This window comes from Panthera leo, chromosome E1, assembly GCF_018350215.1.
Source record: "Panthera leo isolate Ple1 chromosome E1, P.leo_Ple1_pat1.1, whole genome shotgun sequence".
Taxonomy (NCBI): Eukaryota; Metazoa; Chordata; class Mammalia; order Carnivora; family Felidae; genus Panthera; species Panthera leo.
The window spans coordinates 43,033,118-43,050,465 of NC_056692.1; the positions used below are offsets into that span (position 1 = coordinate 43,033,118).

At 39.4% G+C, this 17,348-nt stretch overlaps 2 protein-coding genes and 1 long non-coding RNA gene across 6 annotated transcripts in view; 1 reads left to right on the forward strand and 2 right to left on the reverse strand.

Annotated features, from left to right (window-relative positions):
* Positions 1–17,348, reverse strand: part of PLEKHM1 (pleckstrin homology and RUN domain containing M1) — a 172,605-nt gene that overhangs the window by 71,237 nt on the left and 84,020 nt on the right. The window lies entirely within an intron of this gene.
* LOC122207335 (leucine-rich repeat-containing protein 37A2-like) overlaps positions 1–17,348 on the reverse strand; it is a 44,050-nt gene that overhangs the window by 11,233 nt on the left and 15,469 nt on the right. Inside the window, exons 4-6 of the mRNA XM_042917437.1 lie at positions 9,098–9,169; positions 8,460–8,534; positions 518–636 (exon numbers count right to left, since the gene is read on the reverse strand). Of these exons, the coding sequence (XP_042773371.1) occupies positions 518–636; positions 8,460–8,534; positions 9,098–9,169 (266 nt within the window). The remainder of the gene's footprint in view (positions 1–517; positions 637–8,459; positions 8,535–9,097; positions 9,170–17,348) is intronic.
* LOC122207346 lies at positions 2,041–14,493 on the forward strand. Its single transcript, XR_006196786.1, has 2 exons — positions 2,041–2,168; positions 14,293–14,493. It is a non-coding gene; the product is annotated as an uncharacterized LOC122207346 (long non-coding RNA).

Below are 17,348 nucleotides of genomic sequence, written 5' to 3' on the forward strand. Positions count from 1 at the left end.
GTATCTCCACCTGTCCTATAAGACAAAGGGCACCTGAGACCTAACGCACGTAAAATCAGCTTATAAGCTGTGATGCACTATGTGAACAGGTTTTCATTTGGGGGTAGTTGACTTAATAATGTAACTGAGAATCTGACTTTTAACAAAGGAATAGTTCTTAGAAATTTAGGGATCTGAACTCTGAATGAGTAAAAATAATGCAATGACATCATTAGTTTAAAAATTTACCATTGTTAGGGTGCCTGGGTGGCCCAGTCAGTTAAGCATCCCTTTGGCTCAGGTCATGATATCACAGTTCAGCCCCGCATGGGGCTTGCTGCTGTCAGTGTAGAGCTTGCTTCGGATTCTCTGTCCCCCTCACTCACTCTCTGCCCCCTCCCAGCTCACGCACGTGAATGCTCTCTCTCTCAAAAATGAATAAACATTAAAAAAAATTATCATTGTTGATTAAAAATAAAAGTTAAACCACAAATAAAATAAAAATTTACAAATTTATCATCAGGCAATTAGGACTTACCACAACGTGTGCCATTTGTCAGACATGCACTGTCACAATGTAGCTTGACGGTCTTACAGACAACCTCAATAGTATTTTTAAATTGGCAGAGACAGCAGGCCATACGGCTAGGTAAAATCCTATAAATGGAAACACAGACAATTAAATTAGTGGCAAAGGAGTTACTCGAGTAGGTAGAAGAGGCGGGCCAAAGTCATCACAGGGCTTTGCAAAAAGGAATTCTTGAGGCACATGGCCTGGATGGTTGGGTAGGGACCAGTTGGCCAACTGCTGCTCTTGAATATTATAAATACACAGATAGAAGGACAGAGGTGCCCAACGGAAAGGTAAGGATGACATGGGGTATGGTACCCTTAGAATGAGATAGAGATTAGAACTGGGTGACACTGATCAGTAGTTTAATACACAGGTAACTCCTTCCAAGCCAAAAGTCTCACTTCGGGTTGAGAGCACACAGAAAGAGGGTAGACTTCTAAGAGTTTGAATAAATCTGAAATATGGCCCATACTGAGGATAAAAAGCAATCAACTTTGGCTCAGGTCATAATCTCGTGGTTCATGGGTTTGAGCCCCACATCAGGCTCTGTGCTGAGAGCTCGGAGCCTGGAACCTGCTTCAGATTTAACTTCCTCTCTCTCTACCCCTTCCCTGATCACTCTCTGTGTCTTAAAAATAAATAAATGTTAATTTTTTTTTTTAAAAAGCAATCAATCAAAAACTAATCCATAATCTACACAAATGCTACAATTAGCAGACAAGGACATTTAAAAAAGTTATTATAACAGTATTTCATATATGGAAAAAACCCCATGCCTCTCCTTAACTCAATGAATTGTGCAACAACTTCAAGTGGCCTAATATATGTATACTTAGAGTCCACGAAGGAGAGGAGATATAAAAAAAATTTGAAAAACTAATAGCCCCCACATTTCCAAATAAGTAAACCCTATAAACTCACAAATCCAGCAAGGTCAATGAAATCTGAGCACAACATGGATTAAACTACATGTTTAGTTTAATCCATTAAACACGGATAAAACTACACCACGGCACATGATAATCAAACTGGTCAAAGCCAGTGATAAAGAGCAAATCTTAAAAGCAGCCAAAGGAACAAAACCACACATGACACACAGAGCAACAAAGATATAACAATGACAACATATTTCTTGTTGGAAATAATGTAAGCCAGAACTCGGTGGGGCAACATCTTTCAGGCAGTGAAAAGGAGAGGGGGACCAAATAGCCATCAAGCTAGAATTCTATACCCAAATCTTTCAAAAATAAAAGCAAGATAGACTATCTGAGACATACAAGAGCTGGAAGAATTCATCATTAGCAGGCTTACACTGTAGAAATGCCAAAGGAAGTATTTTTTTAAATGTTTATTTGAGAGACAGAGAGAGAGGGCACGTGCAGTATGCGTGTGCAAGGGGGAAAGAGCACTGAGGAGACAGAGAATCCCAAGCAAAGCCCAACGCGGGACTTGAGCTCACAAACTGTGAGATTATGACCTGAGCCAAAATCAAGAGTTGGATGCTTAACTGACTGAGCCACCCAGGTGCCCCTAAAGAAAGTATTTTTAAGCAGAAGGAAAAGGATAGCAGACGGAAATGTGGATCCACACAAAGGAATGAAGAACATTAGAACTGGTAACTATATAGGTTATGATTTCACTTCACTATATGTATGTATATCATTTCACTATATGATTTCACTTATATGTAGAATCTCAGAAAAAAGCAAACAAACAAGGGGTGCCTGGATGGGCTAAGTCAATGAAGCATCCTACTCTTGATTTCGGCTCAGGATCTCAGGGTCGTGAGATCGAGCCCTGTGTCAGGCTCCACGCTCAGCATGGATTAGATTAAGATTCTCTTAAGATATTCTCTCTCTCTCTCTCTCTCTCTCTCTCTCTCTCCTCTGCCCCTCTCCCCAACTTGTACACTCTGTCTCTAAAATTAAAAAAAAAAACAAACACCAAAAACCATAAGATACCTAGGAATAAACCTAATCAAAGAGGTAAAAGATCTGTATGCTGAAAACAATAGAACGCTTATGAAAATAAATTGAAGAAGACAGAAAGAAATGGAAAAACATCCCATGCTCAAGGATTGGAAGAACAAATATTGTTAAAATGTCTATACTACTCAAAGCAAACTACACATTCAATTCAATCCCTATCAAACACCAGTATTTTTCACAGAGCGAGAACAAACAATTCTAAAAGTTGTATGGAACAAGAAAAGACCCCGAATTATAATGTTGGGAAAAAACAAACAAACAAAGCTGGAGGCATCATGATTCTGGACTTCAAACTGTATTACAAAGCTGGAATCATCAAGACAGTGTGGTACTGCACAAAAACAGACACATAGATCAATAGAATAGAATAGAGAACCGAGAAATGGAGCCACAAATATATGGTCAACTAATCTTCGATAAAGCAGAATATCCAATGGAAAAAAGATAGTCTTCGCAATAAATGGTGTTGGGAAAACTGGACCGTAACGTGCAGAAGAATGAAACTAAACCACTTTTTTACACCATACACAAAAATAAATTCAAAATGGATGAAAGACCTAAATGTGAGACGGGAAACCATCAAAATCCTAGAGGAGAACACAGGCAGAAACCTCTTTGATCTCAGCTAAAGCAACTTCTTACTAGAGACACGTCTCCAGAGGCAAGGGAAACAAAAGTACAAATGAACTACTGAGGAGTGCCTGGGTGGCTTAGCGGGTTGAATGCCTGACTCTTGGTGTTGGCTCAGGTCGTGATCTCAGGGTCGTGGATTGAACCCCGCATCAGGATTCTCTCTCCACTTGAGATTCTCTCTCTCCCTCTCTCTCTGCTCCCCCCCATGTATACATGTATGTGTGTGTCCATGTTCTTAATTAATTAATTAATTAATTAATAGGGGCACCTGGGTGGCTCAGTTGGTTAAGTATCTGACTTGGCTCAGATCATGATCTTACAGTTCGTGAGTCTGAGCCCCGTGTCAGGCTCTGTGCTGACAGCTTGGAGCCTGGAGCCTGTTTCAGATGCTGTGTCTCCCTCTCTCTCTCTGCCCCTCCCCTGCTTGCACTCTGTCTCTCTCTCTCAAAAATAAACGTAAACAAACAAACAAACAAACATTTTTTTAAATGAATTATTGGGACCTCATCAAGATAAAAACCTTCTGGGGCACCTGGGTGTCTCAGTCGGTTAAGCTTCTGACTTCAGCTCAGGTCATAATCTCACGGTTTGTGAGTTCGAGTTCCGCATCGACTCTCTGTTGACAGTGCGGAGCCTGCTCAGATCCTCTGTCTCCCTCACTCTCTGCCCCTACCCCACTCTTGTGCTCTCTCTCTCAAAAACAAACATCCATTAAAAAAAGATAAAAAGCTGTACAGCAAAGGAAACAATCAACAAAATTAAAAGGCAACTGATGAAATGGGAGAACATATTTGCAAATGACATAATCTGATAAAGGGCTAGTATCCAAAATATATAAAGGACTCAACACCCAAAAAATCAAATACATAATCCAGTTAAGAAAAGGGCAGAAGACATGAATAGACAGTTTTTCAAAGAAGACATCCGGAAGGCTAACAGACACATGAAAAGATGCTCAATATCACTCATCATCAAGGAAATACAAATCAAAATCACAATGAGATACCACCTCACATGTGTCAGAATGGCTAAAATTAATAACTCAGGAAACAACAGATGTGGAGAAAGGGGAACCCTTCTGCACTGCTGGTGGGAATGCAAACTGCTGTAGCCACTCTGGAAAACAGTATGGAGGTTTTTAAAAAGTTAAGAATAGAACTACCCTACAACCCAGCAATTGTACTACTAGGCATTTAACCAAAGGGTACAAAAATGCTGATTTGAAGGGGCATGTGCACCCAATGTTTATAGCAGCACTATCAACAATAGCCAAAGTATGGAAAGAGCCCAAATGTCCATTGATGGATGAATGGATGAAAGATGCGGTATATATATACAATGGAGTATTACTTGGCAATCAAAAAGAATGAAATCTTGCCGTTTGCAACTACATGGATGGAACTGGAGGGTATTACGCTAAGTGAAATTAGTCAGTGAAAGACAAAAATCCTATCACTTCACTCATATGAGGACTTTAAGAGACAAAACAGATGAACATAGGGAAGGGAAACAAAAATAATATAAGAACAGGGAGGGGGACAAAACAGAAGAGACTCATAAATATGGAAAACAAACTGAGGGTTACTGGAGGGGTTGTGGGAGGGGGGATGGGCTAAATGGGTAAGGGGCACTAAGGACTCTACTCCTGAAATCATTGTTGCACTATATGCTAACTAATTTGGATGCAAATTTTAAAAAATAAAAAATAAAACAAGGTAAAAAATAAACAAAAAATAAACAAAAAACCAAATGAATGAATAAACAACAACAAAAAAGAGAAAACACTTGTAAATATGGAGAACAAACTGGGGATATGGACAAAATGAGTGAAAAGGGTTAAGAGGTACCAACTTGCAGTTATAAAATAAATAAGTCACCAGATGAAAAGTACAGCATAGGGAATATAGTCAATAATACTGTAATATACTTATTGTGGTGAGCATTTCATAATGTATATAATTGATCACTGTGTTGTGAGCATTTCATAATGTATATAAAAGATCACTGTGTTGTACACCTGAAACTAATTTAATATTACATGATCTATATATACTTCAATAAAAGAGATAATTGAGGGGCACCCAGGTGGCTCAGTCAGTTAAGCATCTGACTTCAGCTCAGGTCATGATCTCATAGTCTGTGATTTCAGGCCCCACATCAGGCTCTGTGTCTACAGCTCAGAGCCTGGAGCCTGCTTCAGATTCTGTGTCTCCCTCTCTCTCTGCCCCTCCCCCACTTGCACTCTGTCTCTCTCAAAAATACAAAAATAAAAAAAGATAACTGACTATTTAAACAAAAAAAATAATATGGTGTGCTAAAAGTAAAATGTATGAAAACAATAGCACAAAGGTCAGGAGGGGAACAATGGAAGTACACTATTTATTGTAAGGTTCTTATACTATTCATGAAATCATATAATATCATTTGAAGATAGACTGTGATAAGTTAAACATGAACACTACAAACCATTAAACAGCTACTAAAATAACAAAACCTGAGTTGTAACTATTTATCCCCCCACCAAAAAATAATAAAACGTACTAAATCAACCCAAGAGCAGGAAGAAGAAGAAAAAGAAAAAGAAAAGAAACAAAGAACAGATGGGATACATAGAAAAGAGTAGACAGTAGCTTTAAATGTAAGCATATAAATAATTACATTAAATATAAATGGTATAATCACCTAATTAAAAGATAGAGTTGTCATACTGGATAAAAAAGCAAAAGCCAACTATATGCTGTCTATAAGATTCATCTTCAATACAAAGATATAAGTAGGTTAAAAATATGGAAGAAATTATGCTTTGCTAACACTAATCAAACGAAACCTTGAGTGGCTATATTTACTATAGGACAAAGTCAATTTCAAAGCAAAGATATTACCAGGGATAAATGAGGTTATTCCATTGTGATAGAAATGTCAACTATTAGAAAAGACATAACTTAAAAATTTATGTATCTGATAATAGAACTTCCAAATATATTAAGGAGAATAGGAAAGAGAGACACATAAGCACTCAATTATAGTTGGAGATTTCAATATCCCTCTCTCAATAATTGACAGAAAAAATATATAGAAAATGAGTAATGATACATCAGACTTGAAAAATACTACCAACCTACTTGACCTAGTTGACATTTATAGAATACTCCACACCAAATCAGCAGACTACATATTTTCTTTCAAGTGGACACATAATATTTATCAAAATAGGCCATATTCTCATCTATCACCAGAATTCATTGGCTATAAAACAAGCCTCAATAAATTTAAAAGGATTTCAGTCATCCAACATATTGTTCTGTGACCACAATGGAATTAAATAACAAATTAACAGATCTGTAAAATCTCCAAATATTTAGAAACTAACCAACACACTCCTAAGTAACCCTATTGGTCAAATAAGTCAAAATGGATATTAGAAACTATTTTGTACCAACTGAAACTGAAAACACAACATGTCAACATGTGGGATGTTGCTCATATAGTATTCATCTTCCCCAGTGTCCACTTTTAAGAAACTAGAAAAAGAAAAGGAAATTCATCACTGAGTAAGGAGAGAAAATGGAATGATAAAGATCAAAGCAGAAATTTCTGAAAAGGAAAACAAAAATAGAGAAGTCACTGTAATGAAAAGGCACTTTTTAGAGAAGATAAGTAAAACTGATAAACTTCTGGCCAGATTTATCAAGAAAAGACAAGAGAAGACACAAATTATCAATATCAAAAATGAGAGGAATGACATCACTACAATTCTACAGATACTAAAAGGATAATAAGGGATTATTATAAAATACTTTATGTCAATAACTTCAAGATGAAATAGATTCCCTGAAAGACATGAACTACTCAAAAAAATAAAGTATGTAATTTAAGTAGCACTATTACAAAAATAAAATCTGTAGTTTAACACTTTCTCACAAAGAAAGCTTCAAGCCCACATGGCTTCACTGGTGAATTCTAGCAAACATTTAAGGAAAAAATAATGCCAATTCTGCACAAACTGTACTAGAGAATTGAAGAGAGGGGAATACTTCCCAACTCAATTTTAAGGCCAACATTCACCTTATGAAAAATAGATAAAGACATTAGAAGAAAGGATAGATAGAAGATCTCATATACTGCTGGCTGCAATGCAAAATGGTACATCCACTTTAGAAAACAGGTAAGCAGTTTCTTAAAAAGTTAAATATACACTCAGCATATGATGTAGCAATCCTGCCATTAGGTATTTTACCACCTGCCCCCCTCCCCCAATGAAAACATATGCTCACACGAAGACCTGCATGTAAGTGTTTTAAGCAACTTTATTCATAAAGGCCAAAAAGCTAGAAACAACTCAAATGCCCATTAACTGATGAATGCATAAACAAACTGGTATATCCTCACAACTGCAATACGACTCGGCAATAAAAAGGAAATGAACTACTGACATGTGCAAAAACATGGATGAGTCTCTGGGGTGCCTGGGTGGCTCAGTCAGATAAGTGACCGACTTTGGCTCAGGCCATGATCTCATGTTCCGCAGGTTCATGCCCTGTATTGGGCTCTGTGCTGACAGAGCCTGGAGCCTGCTTCGGGTTCTGTGTCTCTCTCTCTCTCTCTCTGCCCCTCTCCTGCTTATGCTCTCTGTTTCTCAAAAATAAATAAACGTTAAAAAAGTTAAAAAAAAAACAAACATGGATGAATCTCAAAAGGATTATGCTGAAAGGAACCAATCACAGAAGACTGCATACTGTATGATTTCATTTATTTATTTTTTTTAATGTTCATTTATTTTTGAGAGAGAGAGAGAGAGATGGAGTGCAAATGGGGAAGGGGTAGAGAGACAGGGAGACACAGAATCCGAAGCAGGCTCCAGGCTCTGAGCTGTCAGGACAGAGTCCGATGCAGGGCTTGAACTCACAGACCGCGAGATCATGACCTGAGCTGAAGTCGGACGCTTAACTGCCTGAGCCACCCAGGTGCCCCTTGTATGATTTCATTTATAAGACACTGTAGAAAAGGCAAAACTATAGGGACAAAAATTAGGTTGGTGGTTGCCAGGGCTGGTGGTGAGAAAAGGGGATTGGCTGCAAAGGCACATAGGGGCCTTTTGGGGTGACAGAAACGTTCTACGTCTCAAATGTGGTGGTGGTTACATAACTACACGTTTGTCAAAACTCATCAAACTGTATGCTTAAAAAGAGTAAATTTTATACCTCAATAAATCTGACTTAAGAAAACAATAAAACAAATCTAAGTAAACAACTAAGTGAAAATACACATAAGAAAAATCAACTTACAGTGTTTCCAATTCAACGGTCATCATGAGGATGCTCTCAACTGTTGTAAGTGACACCTGTGTTGATCCCATGTCTCTGAAGGAGAAAGCCCAAACATGCGTGATTTGAACCCAAGGATAAAAATTCTGTACCTAAAAAGATACTTAGCAACATGTGATTACTTCAATTCTGGCTTCTTTGTCAAGTCAGCTCAAGAGTTTTCTTGCTATGGACAATAATTTCAGAAAGCTCCCAATGAAGACATTTTATGTGCATCATCAAATTAATCACCTTGGTGCTCAACAGTACAATCCTTTTTACTCTTATCCTCATTTTCATTCTCAATTGCATCCACCTCTCTTGATTAGTCTTTTTTTCTTTTAATATACACCTTACTCCACTTTCCACTTTGAGATAAATGGTATTTCTACCTACATCTACAAGTCCCATGTCTGTTATGTGTTCTTCAATACTACTCCTTCCTCTGCAGGCTATCTTGCCCACATACGTTTTTTCTTTGCTAATAATGCTTATTTCAATAACCCAGTTAAAATTTAAATTACGACTTTTTAACCGAAACGCAAAATACTTAATCTTTTGATGACAACAAAAAAGATCAGAAATCATCTCATGAGCCATGAGATTGTTGCAATACTTACAAATATTTTAATGCTGGCAACTTAAAAAGATAGGAATCTTCAACAGTTGACAGAGGGTTACGACTGATAATTCTGAAAAATGCAATGGAATTAAAATTATCTGCATTTCCAGTAATGACTACCATGAAAGTTTATGTTCATTTTGGGGGTATGGAACTGGAAGGTGAAAACTAATCATTTTCTGCCTTTGCCTATAAATCACCCTTAGATTCTGTAAAGCACTCTTCCTTTGGGAACTACCCAGCTCTCTGGACGATAAAGTGGAGAACAGAAAGAGGAAAAAAAAAATTTTTTTTTTTTACGTGGACAGCAAAGCAAAGATATGCCAAAGAACTTTTTGGGCTGAAAATCCTAGAAGTGACTATGCTGGTAGGAAGCCCAGGCTCTGTAGGAAATACTGTTTCTAGTGTCCTCTGTAATTCTAGGTGCTTTTCCTTTATCTCTAGAAATGTAAAAAATTCCACAGTTTAAAACACCCGGTTAAAGACAAAAATAGGACCAATTCCTCAGTTTGGGGGCCAAAGACAAAGGGATTAATCTAAGAGGAAATGGTGAAAGCTATACCCCCACCATGTGTATTCTCCTATGACAGCCTTTGTTAGGTGGCATATGATCCCGTTTCCTTATCCATCTCCTGGACTGCCAGCTCCTTGAGGGCAGGGACCATACTCTATTGTCATTTTTGTCCCTGTGCCTGACAGAGTGCTTGTTATTTACTAGTTACTTAGTGAAGGCTTGTTGAATAAATAACTTTTTGTCACTGCTTGACACAAGTTTTTATTCCAAAATGCCGAGTAGATTTTCTTCTCAGTTCTTTACAGCAAAAATAAAGTGAAGGAAACAGGAAGAAAGAAAAGAAAATCTGCCTTTAGGTTGACTCTGCTCAAGAATCATCACTGTACTTTTGCAAAATTATAAGGATAATCATCACAACCAATACTATTGAGCCATAGGGCATCTGTGATCAGCATTTCACATTTAAACCTCACAATAACCTTATGTGATAGATACATCATTACCCCATTTTACAAGTGAGGAAACTGAAGTACAGAGAGGTTGTATAATTTGTCCCAGTTTGTCAAGCCAGTCAAGAAGCAGAGCTGGAATCTGAACTCAGTTCTGACTCCAAAGCCTGTATTTAACTTGTATGAAAAAAAAAGGGGGTTTAAAATAGCCGTTACCTTAAACTTAACTTTGAGAGCATTAAATATAGAAACACTTTGCTGAACTTCATCTCTCCATCTGGGAGAGCTTCTCTAAGAATTACATTTTCTATTTTTATTCCTTTCCTCTAATCATCTCCCATGATTAAGTATTTAATTAGCCTGTGATCATTGAGACTTTAGAGATTTCATTTTTTATTTTTGTATTCTATTTTTTGAGAGAGAGAGTACAAGAGTATGAGTGAAGGAGAGGCAGAGGAAGAGAGAGAGAGAGAATCCCAAGCAGGCTCCATGCCCAGTGCAGAGCCTGACATGGGGCTTGATCCCATGACCGCAAGATCATGACCTGAGCCGAAATCAAGAGTCAGGCAGTTAACTGAGCCACCCAGGTGCCCTGAGACTTTAGACATTTTAAAGCCCTGTTACAGGTGAATCAGTGAAAATGAGAAAGGAAGGACGTCTGAAAATTCATCCTTCCGTAAAAGCAACAACAACAACAAAAAACTAGCAAAAATGGTCAAAATCAACTTTCTCAGAACTTTGGAAATTTTAACCAATGGGCTTGCAGCAACCCGGAGAGCATTTATTAAAGAAAAAATTACTAATTTCTATGAGAACAGTGAGCTCTGTTGTTTTAACTTGTCCTCAACCTCTGCTCTCCATCGTGATGGTAGCCTTAAAAATTGCCCACATCCCAGGGGAACAGAATGGAGCTCAAGTTCCTTAAAGCCTCATTCCCAAGGAACAAACTGTCATTGTTTTACCTGTCTAGTGGGGTCCCTAAAAAACTTCACTTGAAAGCCTTGCCCTTGACCTCACTGAGAACTGCACAGTGCTAAAATAGCCTCTTCCCAAGGGGCATTTTTTGAAAACAATTATAGATAAATGTTTTAATCTGGCAGCTATGTGAGGCAATTGATAACAAGACAAAAAATAGCCTAAACAAAAAGCCTAAAAGGAAAAAGCTGAGAAATGAGATGTCCATAGGGACTTTGAAATGCTCCAACATCTTCCTGGGTAACTAGAAGACCACAAGACATATTCCTGGGAATGTAGAAAAAAAACCTTAGCACTAATAAATGAGTTCAGCAAGGTTACAGGACACAAGATCAATATGTAAAAATTAGCTTTATTTCTATACATCAGCAATGACTATTCCAAAAATAAAATTAGAAAAACAATTCCATGTATAACAGTACTCAAAAGAACAAAATACTTAGGAAAACATTTAACCAAAGAAGTGCAAGAATCACACTAAAAACCACAAAACGTTGTTGAAAGAAATTAAAGAAGATTGAAATAAGTGTAAAGATATGCCATGTTCACGGACCAGAAGAAAATATTGGTAAAATGGCACTATACCCCAAATTGAACTGTGGTTTCAGTATAATCCCTATCCAAACCCCAACTGACTTCTTTCCAAAAATTGGCAAGCTAATTCTAAAATCTGTATGTCAATTCAAGGGACCGAGAATAGCCAAAATGATCTTTTTAAAAAAAAAAAAAAAGTTTATCTATTCATTTTGAGAGACAGCGAGCATACACACCCGTGCAGAAGAGCAAACATGAGCGAGTGTGAGTGGGGAATTCCCAAGTGTGAGCAGGGGAGGGGCAGAGGGAGAAGGAGAGGGAGCATCCCAAGCAGGCTCCATGCTGTCAGTGCAGATTGCAACACGGGGTTCCATCTCACAAACCATGAGGTCATGACCTGAGCTGAAATCAAGAGCCGGCCACTTAACCAACTGAGCTACCCGGGTGCTCCAAAACGATTTTGACACAGAACAACACAATGGGAAGACTCACACGCCCTGGTTTCAAAACCTACTTCGAAACTACAGTAATCACGGTGTGGTACTGGCAAAAGAACAGACATGTAAGTTGATGGAACAGAACTGACAGTCCAGGAACAAATCCTCACATTTATGGCCCACTGATTTTCAACAAGGGTGCCAACACCATTCAACGTGGGAAGACTAGTCTTTTCAAATGATGCTGGGACAACCGTATATCCCCATACCAAATAATGTAGTTGGATTCCTACACTTCACACCATATATAAATTTTAACTCAAAATGAGTCAAAGACCTAGAAGGAAGAGCTCAAGCTATAAAACTCTCAGGAGAGAAATCTTTATGACCTTGGATTTAGGCGACGGTTTCTTAGACATGACACAAAAAGCACAACAAACCAAAGGAAAAATAGATAAACTGGACTTTATTTAAAAATAAAAAAACAACCCAAAACTATCATATGTCTGATACAAGTCTAGTATCCAGAACATCCAGAATATATAAAGAACTCTTAAAACTCAGTGAAAAGACAAATAATCAAATGTTTAAATGGGTAAAGGATTTGAAGAGACATTTCGCCAAAGAAAATACATGAATGGCCAATAAGCACATGAAAAGATGCTCAATGTCTTAGGTCATTAGGGAAATATAAATCAAAGCTACAATGAGATAGTACTCTACACTCACTAAGATGGCTATGATCGAACAGAGAGACAATGATAAGTGGTAGCAAGATTTGGGGAAACCAGAATCTTCATACATTGGTGGGAATGTAAAATGGTGTAGTCACTGTGGAAAACAGTTCGGCAGTTCCTCAAAAGGGTTAAATATAGAGTTACTACATGACCCAGCAATTCCACTCTTAGGTATGTACCCAAGAGAATTAAAAACATATGACCACACAAAAACTTGTACATGAATACTCATAGCAGCATTATTCACAATAGCCAAAAAGTCAAAATAATCCAAATGTCCAATAACTCACGAATGGATGAACAAAATGTGACTGGAGCACCTGGGTGGCTCAGTCGGTTAAGCATCTGACTTTGGCTCAGGTCGTCATCTCACAGTTCATGAGTTCGAGCTCTACATCAGGCTCTGTGGTTTTGGATCCTCTGTCCCCCTCTCTCTCTGCCCCTTCCCCGCTTGTGTGTGCGCTCTCTTTCAAAAATAAATAAACATTAAAAAAAGGAATGAAGTACTGAAACATGCTACAACCGGATAAATCTTGAAGCCAACAAGCCATGTGAAAGAAACTAGACACACATTTCTATGAAATGTCCAGAATAGGCAAATCCATAGGGGCAGAAGGTAAATTAGTTGTTGCCAGGGGCCTGGGAGGAGGGGGGAATGGGGAGTAAAGGCTGATGGGTATGGTATTTCTTTCGAGGGGGGCAATGACAATGTTCTGGAATTAGCAGTGATTATTGTCTATCAAAGTATACCATTGGACTATATACTTTATAATGTTGCATATTCTATTATGCGGACTATATCTCAATTTGAAGAAAAAAAAAAAAGAACCATGTTGTGATAAATAGAGAACCAGTTGCCAGAAGATCAAACATGTTAGTAGGTGGAGAAAAGGGGAGCGAAGATTCAAACTCTTCCACAACGGAGGTCAGAGGGAGTTAGCGGTGCGGCTGGGAGCCATGCATTTTTGTTCTTGCCTTGGAAACTCCCCTATTCTTCCTATTCCAGCCCCTTCTTCTACGTTTTTTCAGGCCCATTAACATGTCGGGTTTGTGTAACACTAGTTAATATCCAGTCAGACGATGTTATGAAGAGAAAGAACGTGAGTGTCACATGTCTGGTTAAACACAGTTCCTCAACCTTGAGGCTCCGAATGTCCTTTGGCTTTGAAAAAATAAAAATGGCATTAATACCTACAAGCTTACTGGCGGGCTCTGTGCAAGTAACCTCTTCCACGTGTGTGTCTTCCCCTGCCCACTTCTCCCCCCCCCCCCCGCCCCGCCCCCCTGGCTCCCTATTAAGAAAGACTATGAAGAATTATGCAGCCAAAACAATTTAGTAGTTTGTTATCCTTCCCCCAACTATCTCAGTGCTCTACCCCCACTGTCCCCCCCTCTTTCCTGGTAGCTCACCCATGGCCTTATACCCATCGGCTCGGTGCTTCCTCTTACCCAGGCAGCCCTCCTGCTGAGATGAATGCCCTGTGTTTATCTGTAGTGAAAACAAAATACAGGCCACTCCAAGTTATCCTATCTCCTCCTGTCTTTAGTGCCGCCTTCTCTTCATGGAGCTATTGTGCCTGAGCCAAGGGGAGAATGAGAACTGACCCGACAGGTTACATCTGCTGGACCGACAGCAATTGTCTTTCCACAGACTGCGATACGAACGAACGGTGGACGCTGCACTAGACATCATCTCCATTTCCGTTCAATTCCCTCATTTTACAGATAAAACGTGTGCTGACTCAGTCTATTGGCTTTTGGATATTCGTGGGCTTATCTTTATGGGAGTAAAACATAACAACAGTTATCCTCAAAGACTGTCTCATAATCAAAGTTGAAGAAATACTGTTCTAGATATTTTTTTGTTTTTTAAAAAACTCTATCTTATTTGAAGAGGAAAACTCAAGTATTTTTGCAAAAGCTTTCCGTTGCAGAGCAACGGGACAGACTAAAGGTAGCTCACAAAATAAGGGAACATTTCTTACGTGTTATTTTTTTTTTCTCCAAATTCTTCTACAGAGGTCCAGACAGATGGGCTACGTTTCCTTTCTATTAACTGAGGAGACAGAGAAGACTTGAGGACTGAAGCTTGTCACCACTGTCCTGAATGTACTGAAATCCTAACAGCTTTAGCTGAAAAAATGTCCAAAGCAGGCAGTGAAAATACATTTCAAATAGGACAGACTCCAAACTCTCTATGCTGGAATCCCAAGGCATGGAGGGAAAACTGGCTCCTTGGAGGAAAGCAGTTGAAGAAATAAGTAGAGTGATCTAGACCCTATTCCAGTATGTTTGAAGTACTTGGGGATAGAATAACCCCTTTCCTTTATTCATCTACATAGGTTCATGAGCCATGAGAACATGACTCCCCATGCGAAGCTCCTCAATACAAGACATCTAACGGCATCACGTAGATCCTCTCTCAGGGGTTGGGCGGGGGGAGGGGCGAAGCCTAAAGAATCTGAAATGGTGAGCCCATGTTTTAATTCAAGTTCTGAGAACAGCCTTGAAGAGGAGTTTCTGGCAGTGAGGAACAGCCCAAGAAGCAAGGGCCCCGGAATCAGGCAGACCTAGGTCTGAATTCTGGCTGTCACTTCCTGGTGAAGGGACTTAAGTAACGAACGTCTCCGAGTCTTTTTAGCAGCATTTACCTCATAAGGCAATTTGAGGATTAAAGGAAAGAGCATGTGCAAAGCACCTAGCATAAGGCTGGGCACAGAGTGGGTGCCTAGCAGTGACGATGTGATATTTGCACCAGGCGGTGAGCAGGAAGCCTGGGGATGCCCATAGGTGGCATGGCCAGGAGCTCCCGAAGCATAGGGAAAAGGAGCTCCCTGCTCGAAAGGTCCTATTCCAGTGAGAAGCTGACTCCAAGGGACGACGCCCAAAAGGCCGGTTGTCATTCAGGTCCTACCTAGTGCCAGGGAATGCGGAATTGTATTACTCGCGAAGCTTCTTAAGTGGTTCTGTCACTTATTGACAGTGTGAACCTAGGCAAGTCTCCCGATGTCTCTGAGTTTCAACTTCCTCATCCCCGAAATGAGGATGATACTACCTGTATCACAAGAGTTGCTGGAAAAACGAAAATGAAGTGCCGTGTGAGGGGCCACATCCGGAGCATTTCCCACGTGCCAAGCTCTATTCTAAGAGTTTAAGACACACTGTCTTACTTGCAGCACAAGCGAAAGGTCTCAGCGTAGTGCCGGAGCGCAGTAAATACCTAACAGAGGTAGGTATTAAAGAAATGATATGGGGCAGAGGAGCAACTACCATGCTTCCCAGAGAAAGAAGATGCCTTGGCATATACGTGGGAAGAATCAGATGCAGCTGGGAGAAGAAAAGTAACAGTTGGGTATGACTATCGCAAAGCTTCTGAACTACCACACACGGAAAATAATAAAAGTTACCCTAAATCACCCCAAAAGGACAGCCCTGAGTTGTCATCTTCATCCTTAACGTTGATGCCTTTCTGAATCTGAGAAGAAGCTGTCAGGATTTCCAGTACATACCAAAAAGCGATGACAATATCCTGAAGTGTGTCAACTTGTGTGGGCACGCAGCCGTCTAAAAGGAAGCAGATGGCGGTTGACTGGGGGAGCGTTAGGGCGTCTCTGTGACTGCGGCTCGACTTTGCCTTCAGAGGGTGGCCACACCTACCTCAACGATATTCTCAACAATAATTCAAAAGGGGTAAGGCTTAGATTTTCCTTATTCTCCCTTAGAGCTTATGTTCTTGGCACAATACTGATGCGCCACAGACGAGCCAGCATGTGAATGTGCTCTATCCCGATAAGGTACAGCCTTTCTACATCGTAGAGTCCTTCGGCTTCTAAACTCATGGAGCTCGTACTGTTAGAAGCAATGAAGTGAATTTTTTAAAATAAGCCATCGGTCTGCACCTGTGTAGGTGAATGAAGGAGAAGCACTTTAAAGTCAGGAAAAAAAAAGTATACTTAACATTTAGGATTATCAACCACTGTTGGTTTTCCATAATATATTTCATTCCTGATTTCATCTGAAAGAAATAGGATTATTACTACCATTCAAAAAGTGGTACCTTATTAATAAACTCTTGGCATGGCTTTGAGGTGGATTTCAGATTCAAAATAGACTTTACCACACCGCTAACGTGTTCACTCAGTGTTTATCAATAACTTAAGAGGCTTCATTCAAAAAACTTACTGAGATAGAATTACCTGAAACCCAGGGGTGAATCGAGGCCTTGTAGGGTCTGGACCTCATCTACTTTGGGAAATCCTGCCTCATCAAAACATGCAAAATTATGCGTACAGGAACTGCGAGGGTCCCTCCCAAGACTTCGGAAGGGGCCTATGTAAGTGAGAAGACCTGAAGTTTAAGCTTCAGTCAGTTCAAGATAAATCCACCTCAGCTGGGGCCCAAAAGGTTTACAAACTTATTTAATGCTGGAGAAAATATTGTTTCAACTTATAAACACCCCAGTAATTAAGTCACATAGGTAATAACGTGACTGAATTCACGGGATGGCATCTCCCTTGCGCATGCTCTCTTTCTCTCAGAATAAATAAACGTTAAAAAGAAAAAAGAAAAGAAAAGTTTGGCCCCAAACAAGGAGCCCAACCTC